Source organism: Hydra vulgaris, chromosome 10 (assembly GCF_038396675.1).
Source record: "Hydra vulgaris chromosome 10, alternate assembly HydraT2T_AEP".
In the NCBI taxonomy this organism is placed as follows: domain Eukaryota; kingdom Metazoa; phylum Cnidaria; class Hydrozoa; order Anthoathecata; family Hydridae; genus Hydra; species Hydra vulgaris.
In genome coordinates, this window is record NC_088929.1 from 1,777,777 (window position 1) to 1,800,007 (window position 22,231).

Below are 22,231 nucleotides of genomic sequence, written 5' to 3' on the forward strand. Positions count from 1 at the left end.
GGCACTATATTAAAATAATTAACATAAATTAAAATTATTCAACTAAATGTTGAATTTATACAATGCTATGTCAAATTTATAAGACTATATTTTAAAATTATAGTTGTAAATTTAAAATATCGTGACGTGGTGTCTTAAGATACCACGTTAAAATAATGATATTGTATCAAAAAACGGAAAAGAATTTACCTGTTTTTACCCAGGGTAAAATCATCTATTCCGCTAAAAGACGATAAATTTTTTTTCTTGGTTTATTAAAAGTTTAACTAAACAAAATCTTCAATATTATTGAAAAATGCATAAAAATATACATAGAAACATAATGTACAAATATATATATATACAAACATAAAATAAAAACGCAACATTTTCGTTGAAATATTGTTCAAACATTTTTAGTATTCAAAAGGTTTTTTTTTTTTTTTTTCAAGCAAAAAGATTTTTTATCAAACAACAAAATAATAATTTTTATGTCCGAGTTTCAGAAAAAGCTGCAAATAATATTTTACTACGGAAAAATGCTTATGGTGTCAGCATAAAAAGTAGGATAAAATACAATATAAGGTACAAACTGTTGTTGATTTAATAGTATGAACTAAAAATAACACGCCAAACTCCAATACAAATTATTAAAAACATTGACAAAGCTGAAAATGACCAGTATGAAAGTCTTTTTGTGAGTATGTAAGCTTCAACTGCTTTAGGATGATCTTTTTGTTTGGTAGCAGATTTCACCTAAAAAAATAAATGTTATAAATACCATATGTTCTTGAACACTTTTACTGCAAACGGGAAACGGATTATGGGTAATAAAATGGGAAACTGACTATGGGTTAACTTTGTAAATAAAAAGTTTATGTAACAATTTAATTGTTTTCAAGTAATGTAAAAGATTAAGGATGAAATTATGCAAAAGCAAAAACATTCAGTTAAAGTTAAAAAATATTGCGTCTATAAATGTTTAGAGTGCCTTTGTATTTTAAATTTGCATATTTACTTGCTTCCTTTTATCAAAGTACAATAGGAATAATGTCATCTTAATTATTCATTAAATGCACCTTTAATACATTATTCTGTTTAATTTTTGACAAGTTATCACCGTAATTCTAACTGATTTATACAAGATACATACTTAAAAATGTTGAGCCTCATCTATTTTGATGTTTTTGTCAATAATGATCTCGTGCAAATAAATAAATTATAGTCAGATCTTTATAAAGCTTTAATCACTTATGTTAGTAACAATTTACTTTTAATGTAAAAGAAGAAATCGGCAAAAACTTTCTTGTGTTTAACCGAGACAATGATTCCTAATTTATGTTGAAAAATGCGAAATTAAGTTATGTTATTATTATGAAATTATAAATAAACTTAAAGCACTTCCTTCACTACAAGAAGTAGATTTAACGTGAGTTTTTATATAGTTTATATATTTCGATAGAATATATATATATAAATATATATATATATATATATATATATATATATATATATATATATATATATATATATATATATATATATATTGGATTTGTTTTATATTTAATTCTTGTGAAAATGTACTAATTTATAATTGCTCTGTTCTTTAAGATCATTGAGCACTCTATTTGTAGAGTTAACTAACTACACTTATTTATTTTTGTGTGTGTATTTGTGTTACTGTTATTTTTATCAAGACGATTAGGAGTTGTATTTGGTTTTCTTGTGTTTCTGTATAAGATTTATTTAAATGTTATTTACAGCTGATAATTTTTTAAAAAAAGTATCATCTATCATATATATATGTCTCCATTATAGACCTTGAAAAGGTCAACTCAATTAAAAGAAATTATTTGAGAACTACTCATTTAAAACCCAGTAAACACAGATATCTGTGTTAAGGCCGACGTCGGGCCTAGCTCGGGCCGAGCTAGTAACATCGGTTCAACATCGGCTACACTGTTTTTAACAAAACAATATCGGCTGAACGTCGGTTATATGTCTGTTCGCCGACGAATAGCCTAACAGACTTTCATCCGAAGTTCAGCCGACGTTCAGCCGATTTGGTTCTGTTTTTTATTTCAATAATGCAAAAAAATACAAATAAAAAACCGAAAATGTTTCTTTTAAATTTTAAAAATGGCAGCATCTAAATACTAATACGCTAATTTAATAGTAGTAGTTTTCCACTGCTTTTCTACACGCAGATCAGTACTCCACGCGGTCTTTCAAGCAAGGTCTGCAAGTGAATTAGAGCTGATAAATTTTTAGTTTCAACAGGAATTGATGTTGTTCATTGTTTAATTTTACTATAAAATTAAAAATAAATGTTTGTTTGTTGTTGGTTGTTTGTATTTTTCTAATTTCTATAGCCTGTTCCTTTTCTTTAAATAAAATAAGACTGTTATTTGTGGACATGTAAGCGTATTTACATAAATTTATAATGCATATATTTCAGTATATTTCTCTGTATCTATATGTATATTTTCTTTTAGATTAAAAAATAAGGTATAGAAAATGATAAAATAGAAAATAGAGAAAAGCAGTAGAAAATTAAAAAAATTATATTGGAAATTATTAAAAGAATGTTTTGTTATCCTTCTTTTTAAGGTATCTGAATATATATTTAGATTTTTAAATTTGTTCTTAAATGGTGTTATCTTTTTTTTTACTTTAGATAAAAATATACTAACTGAAATTGCCAAAAAAAATATGGATATTAATAAATCCTAAATTAAATTGTTAGAGGTTTTTATTTTGAATAATAATTGTAATAATTTGTTTTAATTTTTGTTTAATAATTTTTGATCCAATGGTTAAGCTAATGAGTTAAATTGTAGAGGTTTATATATCATATATATTCTGAAGTAATTGCATTTGATTCTTTTTAAATACATTGCTTAACATTAGGCACTTCAATTTTTTTCTTTTAAATAGTTAAATAAAATTGTTTTATAGATGAGAAACCAAGTAAGGTTCAACATTGTGTATTTGTTTTTGTTACCAAATAATATCTTTTTGTAGATATTATCTATCTTTTTTATATTATTTATCTTTTTGTAGATATGTTTAACTTTAGACTATTAATATTTTGATATTTTTATTTAATTTCTTTTCTCTTTTTTTTTGGATGGTTGATATTAGGCTTAAATAAGTTGTTAGAAGAAATACTATCAACTTAAAAATAATTGATAATTTAGTGAAATGATTAGAACTAGGCAAGCTGATATTAATTGTTGTCAAAATATAAGAAATGCTGCTTGGTAAGAAGAAATTAATTTAAACCTAAATTAGAACATGGTTAGATGAGTTGAAAGTAATTATCACATAAATGAAAGAGATAGCCTAGGCGAGATTAATCATTCTCAAAATGTACGAAATGCTCCTAGACAATCAGAATATATTGTATAGCAAGATCTGCCAGCATTGCTGTGCTTAAAATTTTCTTGATGAAACACATTTTTTATGTTGTCATAATAGAAGGGTAGTTTTGCTTCCATTTCACTATTTCTGCAAGATTTTTAGGAAGTTATGCTTCATAAGCGAGAGGTTCCGAGTTCAATCCCCACCACGTCCCTGGTAGTACCGCGCTCAACTTGTTTCTCTGCGCAGCAGCCTTGTTTGTCAAGGTTCGTGTTTCGGAGTTATAGAGTTGAGAGAGGGTTATAACCACTATTAAGTAGCCTCCTCATCTGTAGTGGCTTTATTGGCCTTGAGGAGGTGAATAACAAAAAAAAAAAAAAAAAATATGTTTAATGATAGTAGTGAAATTGAAATGGATAATATTAGACTCGATGTTATTAGTGTAAATGGTAATAGGCAACATAAAAATAGTTGTTGTCAAATAAAAGAGATAGATCTAGATAGGATAAAATTAATCGTTGTTGAAATGCAAGAAATGCTGCTCAGCAAGCAAATAACTTACTTGCGAGAATTCAGTGTCAAGCAATGTTAATGTCTGTTAATTCCATTTTACTTTAGACATTTGAGAACAATGCAATGTATGAATTTTTCTATTTATAGTAATATTATTTATATATTTATAGTAATATATTGAGTGATTTATAATATAGTTATAATAATATTTATATAAATAACAGTTTATAACAACAATTTATAAACAAACAGTTAATAAAATAAATGGTTTTAATTTTTCTTTATAATTTCAAACATAATTGTTCTTTTTTTTATAGTTTTTTTTTTAAACATCTTCGCTTCCAACAAGGCTGCAAGCAACCACTAATTAGAGTTGGATGTTATCTTTGTCATTACTTGATTAGTTTGCTTACTGTTGAAACATGGTTTTAATTTTGTAAATTTAATATGATGTTAAGTTTACTCTATTAATCATTAGTCAACAGTCAGAGAGAAGCCAGAACTTAATTAAGAAATGCTGAAAGTTTTAATCAAATGCTGGGATCTTTTAATCAAGGTAAAAATAATTTTGTTTTCTGGTAACATAATAAACCAGTTACTATTATCTATTGTGTGTTTTTTTACTTTTTTTAACAATCTGCTTCGAAAACATTTTCTATCTCTCTTTCTCTTAGATTAGAGGGAGAATTAATAAAACTTATTACATATTTCTTAATATAACAATTGATAATGACCATTTATAAGAAATATCTTACAAATTGGTTGCTATTTTCTAATATAATTGATAACAAATTAATAACTAAAATTGTCCCTTGATTGTTCAAATATTGTAGCAAGTGAAATCCTTTTAGTTCAAGTATTTTAGTTAATAAAATATCTTATTAAGTTGTGGTGTTATTTTTACGTTGTATTGTCTATCCTTTACATAATATTTTCTTTTTTAATTATTCTGGAGACACAGTAATGTGTGCTTACAAATATCTTATGCTATGCGCTATTGTTACTGTGTTTTGTGTTGATAGAACTAGGCTGTTATAGCTATTTTTTTAATTATTTATATTTTCTGTAATATTATCCTAATTCTACTAACAATAAAATGCAAATAATACTTTTGTATTAAAAATTGTAATTTTTTTTGCATTTCTTTTTTAAGGTATTGGTAGGCTTTACTTGACATTCCTTTACTGATACCTGCTGTGTTGTGACATATTTTAAAAAGAACTTAACTGATGTTAATGCAGTTTTTATGTCGTTAACTATAAGCAATGACATTGCTGATCAGGAGTCAAACTTAAGATGTTATTTATAGATAAATTTGTCTGTAATTTTTCATATCAAGTTATTGTGTTTTTATTGTTATAAATGATTTAATTATTAATATCCAAAGAGTATTTATTCCAGTAGATGCTCAAGGTAAATTGGACTTTGATTATAAAGACATGAGCATTAATAAAAAAATTGTTAGTTTTCAATCCTTTCCCAATGTCAAAGCGCAAAATTTGAAAAATCATTATTATCTCAAATCTCACCATAATAATTATAATCAAGAGAAGGAGAATAAACCCAACGAAGAAGATAAAAATCATATAAATAAGGAAAAAGAAAATGGAGTGAAAGTACCTCAATGAATGGCGAAGTTCTGAATGGTGAAATTCTGAAATTTTTTAATGCATAGAAAAGTTGATACTTTTACTTTGTAAAATAATTTTATTTGATAATATCAGTTAGTATTTATAAGTAATAATTTTTTTTTTCTTTATTTATAAACAGATGTTTAAATCAAAGTTTATATACCATTAATTTGATGGTATACAAATCAAGATTATTTATAACACTCTTAAATTTTAATGATTAAAATTAAAGAGTGTTAATAATAATCTTGATTTTAATAATACTATTAATATGAAGAATTGTTGTCAAAATAAATCTAAGTATATTGATAATGCAGACATGTAGTTAAAGTTAAAAAGTTTGGTGCACAGTGGTTAATGAAGTACATAAAGTTCAGGTATTTATAAAATCTGATTTTTTAAATTTATTTTTAAAAAAATTTAATAATAAATTCTGTTAATAATTTATTTAGAGTTCGTCCTAATAAACGCACACCTTTGCAGCCGTTGGAAAACCTAACCAGTGGAACTGACTCTTGGACTCTTTGGAATGCTTTTACAGCACTGTTTCTTTAACCGCTGAATGTTAAAAAAGTGAGCCACTATCGCCGATTTGTTCTCCACCATTAGTTCCAATGCATATATCTACCCCAGTTTCTTCTAAACAACATGTTAATAAAAACCAATCACAAATTTCACCTCCTAACATTTCAAATTTTTGTAAACCTTTGAAAGGCAAAGTGTCCGCATCAGCTTCAGTTGGTCCAAAAAAAGCACGAGCAAATAGTAATTGCATTTAACAGGTGTTAAGCAATGCCAAGGATGCAAATGCTTATGACAGTGCACATTCTGATCCAAAATGCCAAAGTAACTTTTTATTTAATTTGTGATACATCTCTCTCTCTATTTATAATTAATATTTATAATTAATTTGTGATACATCTCTCTCTCTCTCTCTCTCTCTCTCTCTCTCTCTCTCTCTCTCTCTCTCTCTATTTATATATATATATATATATATATATATATATATATATATATATATAATATATATATTTATATATATAATATATATATATATATATATATATATAATATATATATTTATATATATAATATATATATATATATATATATATATATATATATAAATTTTTATAGGGGGTGTTGAATACAAGAAATTTAATAATGCTATGGATACAAATGATTGTGACAGTGCACATCCTGATCCAAAATGCCAAAGTAACTTTTTATTTAATTAGTAAAAATATAATAAGGTATACTCTTCCGGCTAGAAATCTATATCGGCTGGAGTTGCATACGCTTCATTAATTGCACCATCAATAACTATGTCACCTTTAATAAAAGTTGTTCATCAGTAACCTAACTACTCTATGATTCATATGTCAAAATTTAATTTTATGCTATTTTTTAGATGCTGTACATGAATTACGAAGACCAATGCCCAGAAAACATCGGATGTTTAGCCAATCTAATTTATTTGATGATTCAACAGATTCAAATTAATTTATTTTAAAAATATATTTAATTTTGATTTATATGTGTATATTTTAATTGCCTAATCCTTTTTTCGTATCTTACATGGTAACGTTTATACATCGAAATTTAACTTAAGTTTAACTTTTAACTTACAAACAAATTTTTGACTAACTGATTTCAGTTGCTTACTTATGTCACTATTTATAAATAAAAAATTAACATTACCTATTATAAAAAACAATTTCAAAATGTTATTACTTAAGTAATAAGTTTTAAAATTGATTTTTATAACAGAAAACAATGGAAAAATTCATACTTAAGTAATAATATTTTATATTACTAAAGTAATAATATTTTTAAATTATTTTTTATAATAGGTAATATGTTAATTTTTTATTTATAAATAGTTATTAATAAAAATACCTAAGTTTAGGAATTGAAATATAAAAGGGAAGAGACAGGACTGCAAGGCGAAATTCTAAAGATCCTAAAGGTATAAGTTTTTTGTGAAATGTTGTTTTAATTGTTATTCGAAGTCATTACTATTTTTTAAAATGCTTTATATAACAATGTCCCTATGTAGTTATGTAGGAATCCTTGGTATGAATATTTCCAATATTTTATGTAAATTCTTGATGGGTGCATTTAGCAATTAAGGATGCATTAGGTCAATTTATTTAGGTGCTTTTGAACGTGATAATTCAAAACAATTGTAAGTATTATATTTCTAAGTAAAACAATTTTTGTTAATAAAGTAATGTTTTTAAATTTAATAGGTTATATGCTAATAATAATAGGTTATATGCTAATTTTTTATTTATAAATAGTTATTAATTTAGATGTAAAAAAACTTTGGGATTTGAATAAAAGAGAAGAGGCAGGGTTGCAAGGCGAATTTCTAAAGATCCTAAAGTTATAATTATTTTGTGAAATGTTGTTTCAATTGTTTATTTGAAATCATTATTATTCTTTAAAATGCTATATATAACAATATCCCTATGTATTTATGTATTTGTATTTAAGAATCCTTGGTAATAATATTTCCAATGTTTTCTATAAATTCTTGATGGGTGCATTTAGCAATTAAAGCTTAAAGTCAACTTATTTAGGTGTTTTGAATGTGATAATACACTTTAAAAGCTTGTATTTTTTCCATAAGTAATAAAATTGGTAATGCATATATAGTTTGTAATATATATATATGTATATATATATATATATATATATATATATATATATATATATATATATATATATATATATATATATACACATAGATATATATTTAATTGTTATAGGGGTTGTTGAATGCAATAAATTAAACAATGCCAAAGATATATTTTGAACGGTGCACATCCTGATCCAAAAATTCCAAGTAACTTTTTAATTAATTAGAAATGTATTAATTTTTATATTAGAAATATAAAATAATTGCTTTGTTCTCTGAAATCGAAAGTAGAAACTACGTTGATTTCTTCGTTTCTAAGTTGAAATCTACTTTGTGAATTATATTATTTTACTATAACACATATCAATAATACATTTACATATATTATTGATATGTGAAAATTTAATTTTTTAGATGCACACTGTGAATTGTCAGTAAACAAAAAATGTTGGAAGTTCACCCGATTAAATTTATTTGATGATTCAACTGATCCAGATTTATTTATTTAAATAGAATATATAATTTTATTTTATATTTGTGCTTTAAATATACTTCAGTTAGTTTATCCTTTTTTCCGTAGTTATCTTACATGATATATTAACTCTTACATTAAACTGATTTTGATATTATTCCGATTTATGTTTTTGTGTAAAGATTTGTTTACGATAGTTCATCGTCTGGTTGAGCATTTGTGGCTTTTTTTAATCCTCGGGCCTAGATCAGCTGCTGACATTAGACCGCCATCCTTCGTTTCCTTACTGAATCGCGTCGGGGCGAGATCGGTCAGCCGATGATATAAGCGGTATCGCGTCGGCTTAATATCGGTCAGCCTATGCATCGCGATAGTTTGGGGGGCTAGCCGATGTCGGACCGACATCGATCCGTACGGACAAAAACGACGTTTAATAAATGTATATTATATTATAATATAGTAATATAGCCATTGGTCAGAAGACTTACATAACAGCTTAAGTCGCGCGGTTTAAATAGGCATAATGAAAACGAAATAATATGTATATATATATATATATAATATTTCGTTTTAATTATGCTTATTTAAACCGAGTGACTTAAGATGTTATGTAAGTCTTCTGACCAATGGCTATATTACTATATATATATATATATATATATATATATATATATATATATATATATATATATATATATATATATATATATATATATATATATATAGGTATTAAAAAGTAGAGATTCAAAAACGCTTAGTATTACGAAAATATAGATGTTGAAATAGTTTCAACAAATTGTGTTTTCTTAGCACCAACATAACAGGTAATATCAGTTTAATGTAATATATTTTATTAAACTATTATCAAATTGTTTCTCCGCGCAGCGGCCTTGATCGTAAAGGTTCGTTTTTCGGAGTTATAGAGTTGAGACAGGGTTATAACCTCAAGTAGCCTCCTTATCTGTAGTGGCCTTCACAGCCTTGGGGAGGTGAATTATTAAAAAAAAATAAAAAAATAAAGTAAATATTTGTATTAAAGTCATGAATACTCATGAACATTATTATTTATTACTTTATTCAAATATAATAAGCAAACAGTTTGTATAGCTTCTTATCTCTAAACGAAAGATAAGATTAGATTGTTTAGAATAATTTAGAGTCTAATGTTGTTATATCAATCAAAAACAGTTTAAAACTGACAAGAGTGTAACTACCCACAATCAGTTGAAGTAATTTTGATTAAATATATAAAATAAATGGCGGACTTTAAAACGACGCACCCTTAACTCGGTTAAATAAAGAATATTTTCTTTTTAGTGCTGAAAAATTATTTTTCATTGGCTAAATAATTAAATTAGACCTAAATGCGTTTTTAAGATTCACTTCCTTACAACAACTGAAAGCAAAACGACGGATAAATAAATAACAAACGAGTTTCGGGTGCGCTATTTTAACTCATGGAAGTTAAAAAGCACTTTTTGCGACAATCTACCTTCCTAAATGCCAATAAATTAATAAACTCCGATGTTTTAGAAACTATTGATGGCTACATTGCCACGTTTAAAAAGTATGAGTTGCTGGTCTCTTTTTATGAAAGTCCTGCTGCAAGAACTTTTTTCCTAAGTTTTATAAACAGTTTAAATTCATTCTAAAAACGCTAGCATGATTGTGTAACAGTAGGTATTCATCTTTGCTATAATCAAGTGGTTTAACAACTTAGTATTTTTTTTTTTTTTTTAGATGCATTTTAGCTTAATTTAGTTACGTTTGATAAAAAATATTGGCAGAACAGGCCTGGTAAAAACCACTGCATATGTTATGTCGCGACGTTACTAATTTTTTAATGTCAAAAATAAACATTGCTCGTACTAGAAGTTTCGGAATACTTCTATTCAGAAAATCGTCTATATGTAAAGTTGTTCTGTGTAATTTCAATTTTAATTTATGAAGGTATATTTAAAATGTTAACTATTTTACCCTAGTTTTTTGCGGTTACAAATCAGAATACAAAATCAGACGATCAGGAAGTGAATGTTGAAGATGATGTTGCACAAGAACAGGTACATCATAAACAAGCATTAAACGGTATACTTGGAAGATTTTTGATAATGGGAAAACCAGAAATAACAGTGATCCAAAATATGTGTCTATAAGTTTATTAATTTTACTAGTAATCTTTAACTTAATCTTAATGTAAACTTCTATTTTTTACTATTGAGATTAAATTTAAAAAATATTGTATAGAATTAGTTACTATAAAATTTCTAAATCCCCACTATATGAAAACTTTTTATATAAGTTTATAACTTTATGTATAGTTTTATAATATAAAAGTATAGTATAAGTAGTACATAGTAAACGACCGGGGCTATGGCCGGGGTCAGGTTTGAAAACGCATAGCCGCGACCGGGGATGACTTTATGATCAGTGCTGCATTAATATTCATGATCCTATAAAAGCGTTATTTTTAATTAAAATTTATGATATGAGTTATAACTAAAACCAATACTATTATAGGATCTATCAATATAAATGCAACCCTGGTCATAAACCCGGCCAAGGCTGCATAAAAATTGATAAATCCATTAAAATATTGCTTTTAAATAAAATTCATATCAAAAATTTTAATTAAAGATAATATTTTTATAGGATCTATTGCCCCGGCCCTGGCCCCGGTCGCTTACTAGTAGTATAGTATAAAAGTTAATAAGCATATTACAATAGTTATAAAAGATATGAAAAATAAGACCAGGTCTTTTATAAATATATCTTATTTATAAATTTCATTACTTTTATAACTATATCTTATATATATATTTCAAGACCTATATAGCTCTTATTTCTTATATAAAGTTAAAAAGTTATATGGTAATTTTAATTTATATAAGTTTTAAAATTTAAGTAAATTAAATTACGTTAACTAAATCAAAAAAACTATTGGACAAGATCTAAAATTTTAATATATGTTTACTTAGACTAAATCTAAACGCTTTATACACAAATTCTAAACGCTTTATATACGTTTAATATTTTTATAAAGGACGTCTAAAAAACGTTTTATGGACGTTTGCTCTAAACGTTAACCCGGATTTTATTCAAAACGGCTAATCGATCAAATCTGAAAGTTTTGTCGAAACGTTGTTTTAACGTTTAATAGACGTGTGTGTGTTTACTAGGAAGCAATCACTTGTGTAAACTGTATCTAATTGACTTATATGGTTATTTTCGTTGCTATGTAATTTTTTTTTTTCAAAAGTTCAAAGACTGACATCAAAATTTTTTAATATTATTTGACGGCAAAATAAATGTAGAACATCATAGTGTACTGTATTCATGGCTTTTATGCAATGAATCGTTATTTTTTATTAAACAAAAGCGTTCAAAATAAATGAACAATTTTTTTAATTTTGTAAACTGTTTTACCAAATAGTTTTGTAATATTTTGTATCGTTTATAACATATGCTTACTGTTAGTTTGGTTGTATTATTTTTCATTTTGCGCAAGTCCTTATCATTTTTATATTAGTTATAAACATTTTGGATATTGAAAATTTTTGAGTATTGAAAAAAAAAACTGGAATGAAATCTATAAAAACAATTAAAGAATTTAATATTAATTTTTTTTAAAAAAAGATTCTTTTTAGGGTGATTCGAATTTATTAAAACTCTCAAGAGCACTCAGGTTCTTTAAAAAACCATTTAGAGTTCTTTAAAGAACTATACCGTAAGATTCTTCGGAGAAATTCTTGCAAAAGGTTCTTTGAAGAAACTCTGCAGGTGCTCCCTCAGCACCAACGTCATGAACCCAATAAGGTTCTTCAAAGAACCATTCGGTTTTAGAGTGTATCCAGGAAAAATGTTCGAGGAAATTGTAGTGTTGCAATTGTTAACACTTGTCCAAAACTTCTTAAGGAGAAACGCTAATTCTTGTCTAAATCAAAATCGCTGTCTTAAGGAAACTGTTTGTTTAGCAACCATTACATTATAGAAACCTATTAAAACCTGAAAATCAAATTAAATCAATATGTCTTGTTTGGAAAAGACGCGTTTGATTTTAAAGAAAAACTAATAACAAGTTAACATGTTTAAAAATCTCAAGAATTATGGACTTATTTTTCAAAAATACAAGATCTCAACATGGAGGACAAAAGTTCAAAAATAGACTGAACGATACTAAGAAAATAGATAAACTTTACAACCAAGTGGGGAAGAGGCCAACTTGAGCACTCTGAAATTGATGTTGTTGATTTATCGAGTAAGATTAATTCAATTGTTTAATGAAATAGCATTTTTTAACAAAATTTGGCTTACTAAAATAAGATTTTTTGTTGCTATTTTAAACTTTAACAAATATGATATTATTTGGTATCATTTTAGTTAGATACCGTCTATCCACACAAAAGACAAACTGGAAAGAAGTTATTTCACGAGGCCTCATTTCTAAAAACTAGACCACTATTCTTCGAGCGGATTGTCAAACACAATGTCAGGTCACCGTTCCAGCTGAGATTTTATTCAGCTGTGATAAAGTATTTAGCATGCAGTAATCTTGCTTTTAACCATATAAATAAGGTAGCATTTCAAAACTTTGTCAAATACTTGTATATAAAGCTCCACCTGAAGTTAGCCAGAGATTTCTCTTCTTTATCAATTGGTCAAAAAGGCAGAAATCAACAAGATTATCACAAATCTAAAAACCGATGGTTTTGGAGTGGCTTTCACAACTAATTCGTGGTCATCAAAATGAGTCATTTTTAAAAAACTTAATTATTACATTAGTAATGAGATTTTTTCAATATTTTTCCAAAGGAGGCAGTAACATCATACGGAATAACATTGTATGGCCTCTTAGAAATATAACAGTATTGATAAAACGACATCAAAGAAACAAATTTGTTATTCTTCAAAACTATATTTAAATAAAAATTGTTTACTTTTTTAGGAAATTTGATCTATACCTTAGCCTAAAGCTTCACAATATCTCAAAGGTCTTGACCCAGGAGAAGCTGATGATGTATTGTGGAAGTGCAGAGGGTAGAAATACATCTCAAAACATTGCTAAACACGTTGAGAAAGCAACAAAAAAGATTGCAGGTCTCTCATCTAGCAAATATGCTAACAATTATGCTACAACTCACAAATTAAACTCATGTCGATGCATATAATTAACTACCACCCAGAACCCACAAAAGTATCATTGACCAATAAAGGATCAAAATAAAGTGTGATTCAACAAATGAAAATGGTAATTTGTTTATTTTTCAAACGTTTTTAATATAATATTTGGAATATATAGTAAAACTTAAAAACAACATTGATTTAAACAAAAAAAATTTGGCTGCTCCGAAGTCATTTTTTATAACCAAGTTTGACAGCAGTTTTCAATCAAATTTTACCAATATCTCTTTCAGTTGAATTTGTCATGATTGTTGGACCTGTTGAGAACTTATGGAATTCCAACTTGTTGATGATAATATTTATTCTGAAGTTGATGCCAGTGCTTGAGAGAATCAATAAAGATTTCAGAAAGGAAGCTAATCCCAAGCTGAGAGATTGTATACATACATCAGAAGAATTTGTACAGGTAATTTTGATTAAATTTGATTTTTTTTAAACTAAAATTATTAAAAATCTGTATTCCTAATAATTCAAATCTTAAAAAATAATTAAAAAAACTAATCTTGCTTCTTTTTTCAGATTGTTGCCATTATTGACCTGCTAGGCAAGATTGAAGAGATTTCTTTATTCTTTTCCTCTGACAAAGAACCTACTATCGCATGACCACTTGGTGTCCCAACTATTCAGCATTGAGGGACAATCTGAGTTCTTAATATAAAAAATTCATCGAATAGGGAAGAAACGACAATATTCTGCAAATCTCTAAAGTCAAAGTTGGAAAAGAGATTCCTACTTTGCAGAAACAAAAATAAGTTTTATGGTTATAGAGCAATTCTCCAATCATTTCAAAAAGGACTCACACTTGCCCAACATTAAGTGAAACTTACAGGAAATGATTGAGATCATGATCAAGGAGAATAAAGTTGGACCAATCCAGGACTTGAATCAAGGAGTTCTTTAAAATGTTGATGAGGAGGACAACAGTATTGAAGCAAAGATTAGCTAGATCTAAAAGTAATTGAGAAAAATTGAACTTTAAGAAAAATTTAAAAATTTTTAAATAATTAATCTTGTCTATTTAGAGATAAATTTATGTCTTCTTAGTTGAGTATGCCCATTCAGTCACTGTTCGAGTCAACCATTAGCTCCATGCAGTTAAGAATAAAAAAAGTACTTCAACTTGAAAGATTCTCCTCAAGCTAATGATGATGCGCTTTATTCATGGCGAAGGCATCCTTAAGAGTTTTCTGTTTTGTTAAGTGTTTCAGAAAAAACCTATTCTCCTGATAAAGAAAAACTAGATTTCCTTTTTTAAATAATTTGTAATGGGGACTATAAAATGTGAAATGCAAAAGTTCGAAATGCAAAGCTATTTAACTTTGTCTATTTAAACTTTGGCCATTCGAAATTTTCTGCGCCCTTTTTTAATGTTGATATAAATTTTGACCATTTATTAAAATCAATTTATTTTTCAGGCATCATCTGCGAACTCTCAACGAGTATTCTCATCAGGAGGTGCAGTTATAACGTACAAAAAGACAAAGTTTAAAGTGTAAAAATCGTCTTCATGAAATGTTCAGCCAAAGTTTGTTTTGGCAAAAGAGCAAAAAAAGAGCAAGTTAGATTTTAGTCCTCAGGCGCAATCACTCTAGGTTTAAATCAACCATTTGTATGCAACGCATTTAAAACATTTAAAAATCTTACAAATTGAAACAAAATAAAAAATTTTTTTTTCTTTTTTTGATTCAAATATTTCTATGCAACTTTTTTTTTAAGAAAATTATAAGACCTAATGGCCTCATCACAGAAGATCTGGTACTCTTATCACAGAGCAACTACACATAGAGATTAGCATTTAATTAGTTGGCTTCCAATTCCAAATTAACGGACAACGCTTATGTGCTCAAGCGGGACTTGACCTCATAACCCACGGATTAAAATCACTACGCCACGGCTATGAATGAAAGTAGAAAAAAATTTTCTCTAAAGTTTTGAATTTTGAAAGTTCTTCGAATAATACTGATTATTAATTTGACTAAGTTTTAAAAGACCAAAGTTGAATTAAAAAAACTTGAATTTGAAATTGAAGCTCGAATTTGACTCAAATTTTAATTTGACAAATTTTGACCACTTCAAATTTGATTTCCCAAATTCGAAAATTTAAAATTTGAACATGAGTTTAAACAATTATTACATTTAAACAATTAATTCAAAATGAATTTTGAATGAATTCAATCAAGCTTGCTTAAATTTAAATCTTCAGTAAAAAAGGATTCAAGCGCTATGCTTATCCTCATTATAATCAGCGTCAACACGCTCCCAAATTATATGTAGGTTATTTTATTCTGGAATAGTGCGACCAAGAATTTTTTAGAAGCTACATATTCAAAAATACTTATTGAAGCTGCTATCTATAGCAGCATCCAGATTATTTAAGCAATATACTTTGCAATAAAGACTGAATCAGCTGTACGAATCTGTAGCAAATCAGGCTTGGCTGCTTGTTCGTTTATTCCGTTGTGTATTTAGTTGTGTATCTTGTGTGTTTAATATGAAACAGTGCTTTCCGATGCATTTCTGGAATATAACGTGAAGTAGTATTGGTTTTGGTTTCATAATATTCTGCATATTATACAGTTTATTTGAATCAATAAAGTTTAAGTATTTTTGTTCTTTTTTACTGAAAGTAACTCGTTACAAAGTAAAAAAAGTCTGAAAAGTAACGAAAGTAAAAACAAAAGTACTGCGATGAAAATATAACTCGTTACAAGTATAATTACTGCAAAAGGTTACAAAGAATTGTATCAAAGTAAATTTATTTTGTTACAACCCATGATTATATATAAATATATATATATATATATATATATATATATATATATATATATATATATATATATATATATATCATATATATATATATATATATATATATATATATATATATATATATATATATATATATATATATATATATATATATATATATATAACCTATGTATATATATATATATATATATATATATTATATATATATATATATATATATATATATATATATATATATATATATATATATATATATATATAACCTATGTATATATATATATATATATATATATATATATATATATATATATATATATATATATATATATATATATAATTTAATTGTAAAATTTTAGAATTTTTAAAAAAATAGGATTCAGACTTACTTGGTTAGAATAGTATATAGCAAGTGCACCTACAGGAAAACATCCAAAAAAGAAAGAAGACCATGCTAAACATGTACATGCCGGTGGGTACTGAACTTCTTCCAATTGTTGTACACTTTGAGAGCCAAAAAAGTTTGCATTTTGGTGAGCTCTGGATGGTTCGATATTGTTTACTACTAGCTGAATCAAAAAATAATACATTTAATAATAGGTTTACTTATCAAAAATAAACACTTTTATTAAAGTTACAACTAAATTCAAATTATTCTATACTATAACATATGTATATATATACATACATAAATACATATATATATATATATATATATATATATATATATATATATATATATATATGTATATATATATATATATATATATATATATATATATATATATATATATATATATATATATATGTATATATATATATATATATGTATTATATATATATATATAAATATATAAATATATATATAATTATATATATATAAATATATATATGTATTATATATATATATAAATATATATATATATAAATATATAAATTATGTTAGTGTATTCTACAAATAGAGACATTAGATAAGTATATTTATATGTATGTATAAATTAGTTTTTACTAATTTATACATACATACATATATATATATATATATATATATATATATATACATATATATATATATATATATATATATATATATATATATATATATATATATATATATATATATATATATATATATATATATATATATTTATGTATGTATGTATGTATGTATGTATGTATGTATGTATATATATATATATATATACATGTTTGTTTAAAAAGAAATGACGGTTTTGCAAAGACCACATAAATTTATTATCAAGAACTATTGAAAGTTAATAATATATAAAGCAGTGGAAATAAATAATGGTAATGCAACTTTTATGAACATTCAAATACCACTAAAAAACGTGACTTCCACAATACCATCAAATCAAATTAACGTATTTTCACTTTATTAATAACTGTATATATAAATACAATTGTGCGGGACTCTTACAAACAGTTATAAACTGATGACGTATAAAGAACTATGATGTTATAAACTATAGCATAATAATAATACTAATAACAATAAATAATAATAATAGTAATAACAATATTAAATACAGTAATATAAAACAGTATAATCTATATATATTTTACTACTTTTATTTCAAAATAAAGCATTTGTGATTATTATTTATAATAACGCAAAATAAAAAATATAAAAATCATAACAATATCAATAAAAAAAAATATAGGTAAAAAGAAGAAAAGAAAATGGACAGAAGTTTAGCGATTGGGAAAGAAGAGTTAAAGAAGTAGAAGTCCTGGGAGAGTTTTGTTATGTACTAGAGTTTACTAAGCATAGTATTATGAAAGGAAATAGAAATATTGAATTCGCATTAAAGTAAAACGAAACGAATTAAAAAAAAAAAAAGCTATAGAGAAGTTATGGAGAATTAAGCGGGGGCAATTGCACAGAAAATAGTTTGTTGTTTATTTTTATTTATTACATGTTACATGCTTTAATAGCAATACCACAAACTTCAGAGCCATTTAAACTTTTCAGGATGATGAAAATTAGGGTATTTGGTTAAAACTTAATGAACATTTATATACTTTTTATGTTTTATTTTTAGAGTTTTATATTTTTATTTCTGTTTAATGGATTTTACATTTTTGTTCATGGGTTTTAAGGGGCAATAAATTTATTTTATTAAAAATTTAGTAATACAGAATAATTAGGGGGCGATTGCATAACTGATAATTCATTGATTATTTTTATTGAGGATATACTTTTTTGCATGGAATATGAAGACATTTCTATTTGCCATATAGAAGAATATTTTTTCAGTTTCAACAGGAAGAGAGTTCTAATAGTGAAATGATGGATACTTGATTGACTTTATGCCATAATTATGTGTTTGTTTTAAAGACATAGAGCGACTACAATAAGATACAGACCTAAGTTTATAACTATGAATATCATTTGTGACTTTAAAATAGCTAGTGAAGCAGCTGGACATATTATTGCGGACAATATCCCATACAAACACAGTTTGATAAATAGACCCTCAAGCTTTAAAATAATTTAAATAAAATAAACATTTTATTTAAATTATTAAAAAATTTTCTATGGAAACAAACTTTCCATAAAAATAATGTGTTACAAAATAAAATTCAAGATTTGCTGTAGGTTTAATGAATGTGGTTTTAACGAATGTTGTCTTAATGAATGTAGCTTTAATGACTAGTTTAAAGTTTTATTTTGGCGAGCACCATAGGTTTCCATGATTAAAAAAATTAATATGATATTTAAATAAAGTTTTTTAAATAAAGCTTTTTTCAAAATTTTTTCTTATAACTCATAAACTTTTTGTTTTTATTTTGTCCTCCTATGTAATTTTTTCATTATACTTTTTGTTATTATTTTGTCCTCCTATGTAATTTTTTCATTATGGATTTTGATCTTCATGATATCAAAGGAGTATGCAGCAATTTTGCGGTTTTAGCTATAACTCTTTTAGGTATTGTGCAAACTCCATAGCTAAATATGCTTATGTTTATGTCAATCTCCTAATTTTAAGGAGGTTGACATAAACATTCTTGAGGAAGTTGGAAACTTTATATGGTTATAACTTTCGAATTTTAAAAGATCATTTAAATAAACTTTAACATTTTAACTTAAGTTTGGTAAAAGATAATGAAAACAAAAACATTTTATTAACTCTTACATTTGGAGTAGTGGTGCAAACTTTTGTGGGTATTTTGTTGCTGGCTACAATCATTAAGATTTTTTGTCAAGCATTTCCATTTGGCATTAACAAAAATATACATTTTGGAGTTTCATATATGAAACATTAAAGTATTTCATATCTGAAACATCTGAAATAAATCCACTATACAACACTGCTTTTATTTTTTAAAAGCTGAAGAAAATTCCAGATTATTTCTACACAAAGATCAGAAGCAAACCGCAAATTTATCTGTATGATAAAATATCCTGATGGAATCGTTCTCTATTATATCTACAGGCGGTTTAACAACTTTGGATAAGAAAAAGTTTAGCCTAAAGTAGAAAAAAAATTTTTAAATTTATCTAAATTGTTGAAATTTTGCCAATAATACCAGCTGAATTTAGTTTTTTTGATTTCTTTTTTTGCTTAAGAATTCATGTATAATTCTATTTCAGGCATCCCAAGCTTCTTTTTCTTTTTCCTCCAAAATCTAGTTCAACGAAGGATCTTTTATACACAAATGTTGTATAAACAGTATACATATTGTGTATTCAAAATGTATGCTATATGTTTTATATATATAGTGTATGCAACAGGTGTGCCAAATGTTTTGTCATATATTGTCGTATCATAAATTGTGTATACAATAAATGTATTAGCAATTGTACATAAAATGTGCATACACTCCATATGAAAGTTGTTGAGTAAAGTACAAAACAATAATAAAAAAAGAGAAAAACTGCAAATGCAAGATCAATCAAAGGGTTCATAACAAAGTTATACGAAACAACCCAACTATTTAACAAGATAACTGGTTACATGTTTTGGTTTTGCTTATGCTCTATCTAAGATCCTCCATACGAGGCTTATGCTCTACTTAAGATCCTCCATACGAAGCCTATGCTCTACCTAAGACAAACACAAGAGCTCATGCTTTACCTAAAATGCAAAAGAAGTTCTAAAGTTTCTTATTAACTCTACCACTTTTTCAGTCAATTATTATAACAAATGGGCTATATAACCACAAAATTGCTTATTTGCAAATATTCCATTTCAAGAAAATATATATGTGACGGCTACTTGATTCTTTAAAAATGAAACAACGCGACGTTTAAAGTCAAACTTTGTTGTTGCCATTACTTTTTAGCACCAGTTTAAGAAAATATATTTTGATTAAATTGGATTCACGGTAAAAATTAATGAGGATATAGAAAACAATTTCATTTTTTGAAAAACTAATCAATTTAAAGAAAAAGCTATTGATTAACAACCAATTTGTTCAAACTCTTTCTAACTTAGTTTGAAAAAATTATATATATAAAATATGTAAGCTATTTTATATATTTTAAATTTAAGGCTTTAACGTCTTGAATAATATTTATAATACCTGTTATAAGTATAGTTAATAAATCTTGTTTAAGACATTTTTAATTTTTATTTGACAATTGCTTACTTAAATTTTACTTTTAAAAAAAAAAATTCAAATTCATGTTTAACAATAAGGATGCCTTTAAAAATAATAAACAATAAACTTAAAAATGAGTTTAATATTAACAAATATCCAATATATTATATATTCATCTAATTTATTAATTTATTTAATATGATCAAATCTCTCATTATACATGCATAGGTACATAGATGCATAGATACGGACATACATACATACATATATACATACATACATACATACATACATACATACATACATACATACATACATACATACATACATACATACATACATACATACATACATACATACATACATACATACATACATACATACATACATACATACATACATACATACATACATACATACATACATACATACATACATACATACATACATACATACATACATACATACATACATACATACATACATACATATATACATTAAATATATATAAAGAAAATATCAAAGTATTTGTATACATACGAAAACGTTTTTATAAATATTCTTTAATTGCTTACATTATTTCCTTCGTTATAAATTGCTTCATATGGTGGTGGAGGTGTAGCTTCATAGTAGCTTGGAGGTTGATCTAAATGATTGTAAAATTTAGCTGCGATAATAAGTTGTTTATAAAAATTTATAAAAAAAACTTACTGCTTTGTTCGGCCATATTTTTAATCAACGATTACTGAAATATTAAAACTTATAATCTATTATCAGAATCTTAACAGTTTTCTTTCGTTTCGGTTGTTAATCTTTTTGTGTGTTTTTTAATTATAATAAAGTCCCATGTCAGTTTCCTTGTTTTTGGTTTCGATCTTTTTATTTTTTGATTCTGTTTATTTTTGATATTAAATTCTGACTATTTGCGCATTTTTTTAAAAACTTGACTTTTGTTGAAAATTATAAATTTATGTTAAACCAAAAGTAACAATAGTATATTATTAATTTTATTAGTTACTCAATACAATATTTTTTTCTTAGTTGTTTAAAAATAACAAATTATAAATGAAATAATAAAGAATTATTTAAAAAATATTTTGGAAATTTTTTTTTTAGTTT

General features: G+C 25.6%; 1 protein-coding gene across 1 annotated transcript; it reads right to left on the bottom strand.

The window, feature by feature from the left end:
- Nucleotides 1-454: 454 nt before the first annotated feature.
- LOC136086471 (uncharacterized) lies at nucleotides 455-21,975 on the bottom strand. The gene is made up of 4 exons (XM_065808770.1): nucleotides 21,824-21,975; nucleotides 21,688-21,758; nucleotides 16,936-17,115; nucleotides 455-735 (listed from the first exon to the last, which is right to left on the bottom strand). The coding sequence occupies exons 1-4, from the start codon at nucleotides 21,837-21,839 to the stop codon at nucleotides 583-585; spliced, it is 420 nt and encodes a 139-aa protein (XP_065664842.1). The 5' UTR covers nucleotides 21,840-21,975; the 3' UTR covers nucleotides 455-582.
- Between the last annotated feature and the right edge of the window lie 256 nt (nucleotides 21,976-22,231).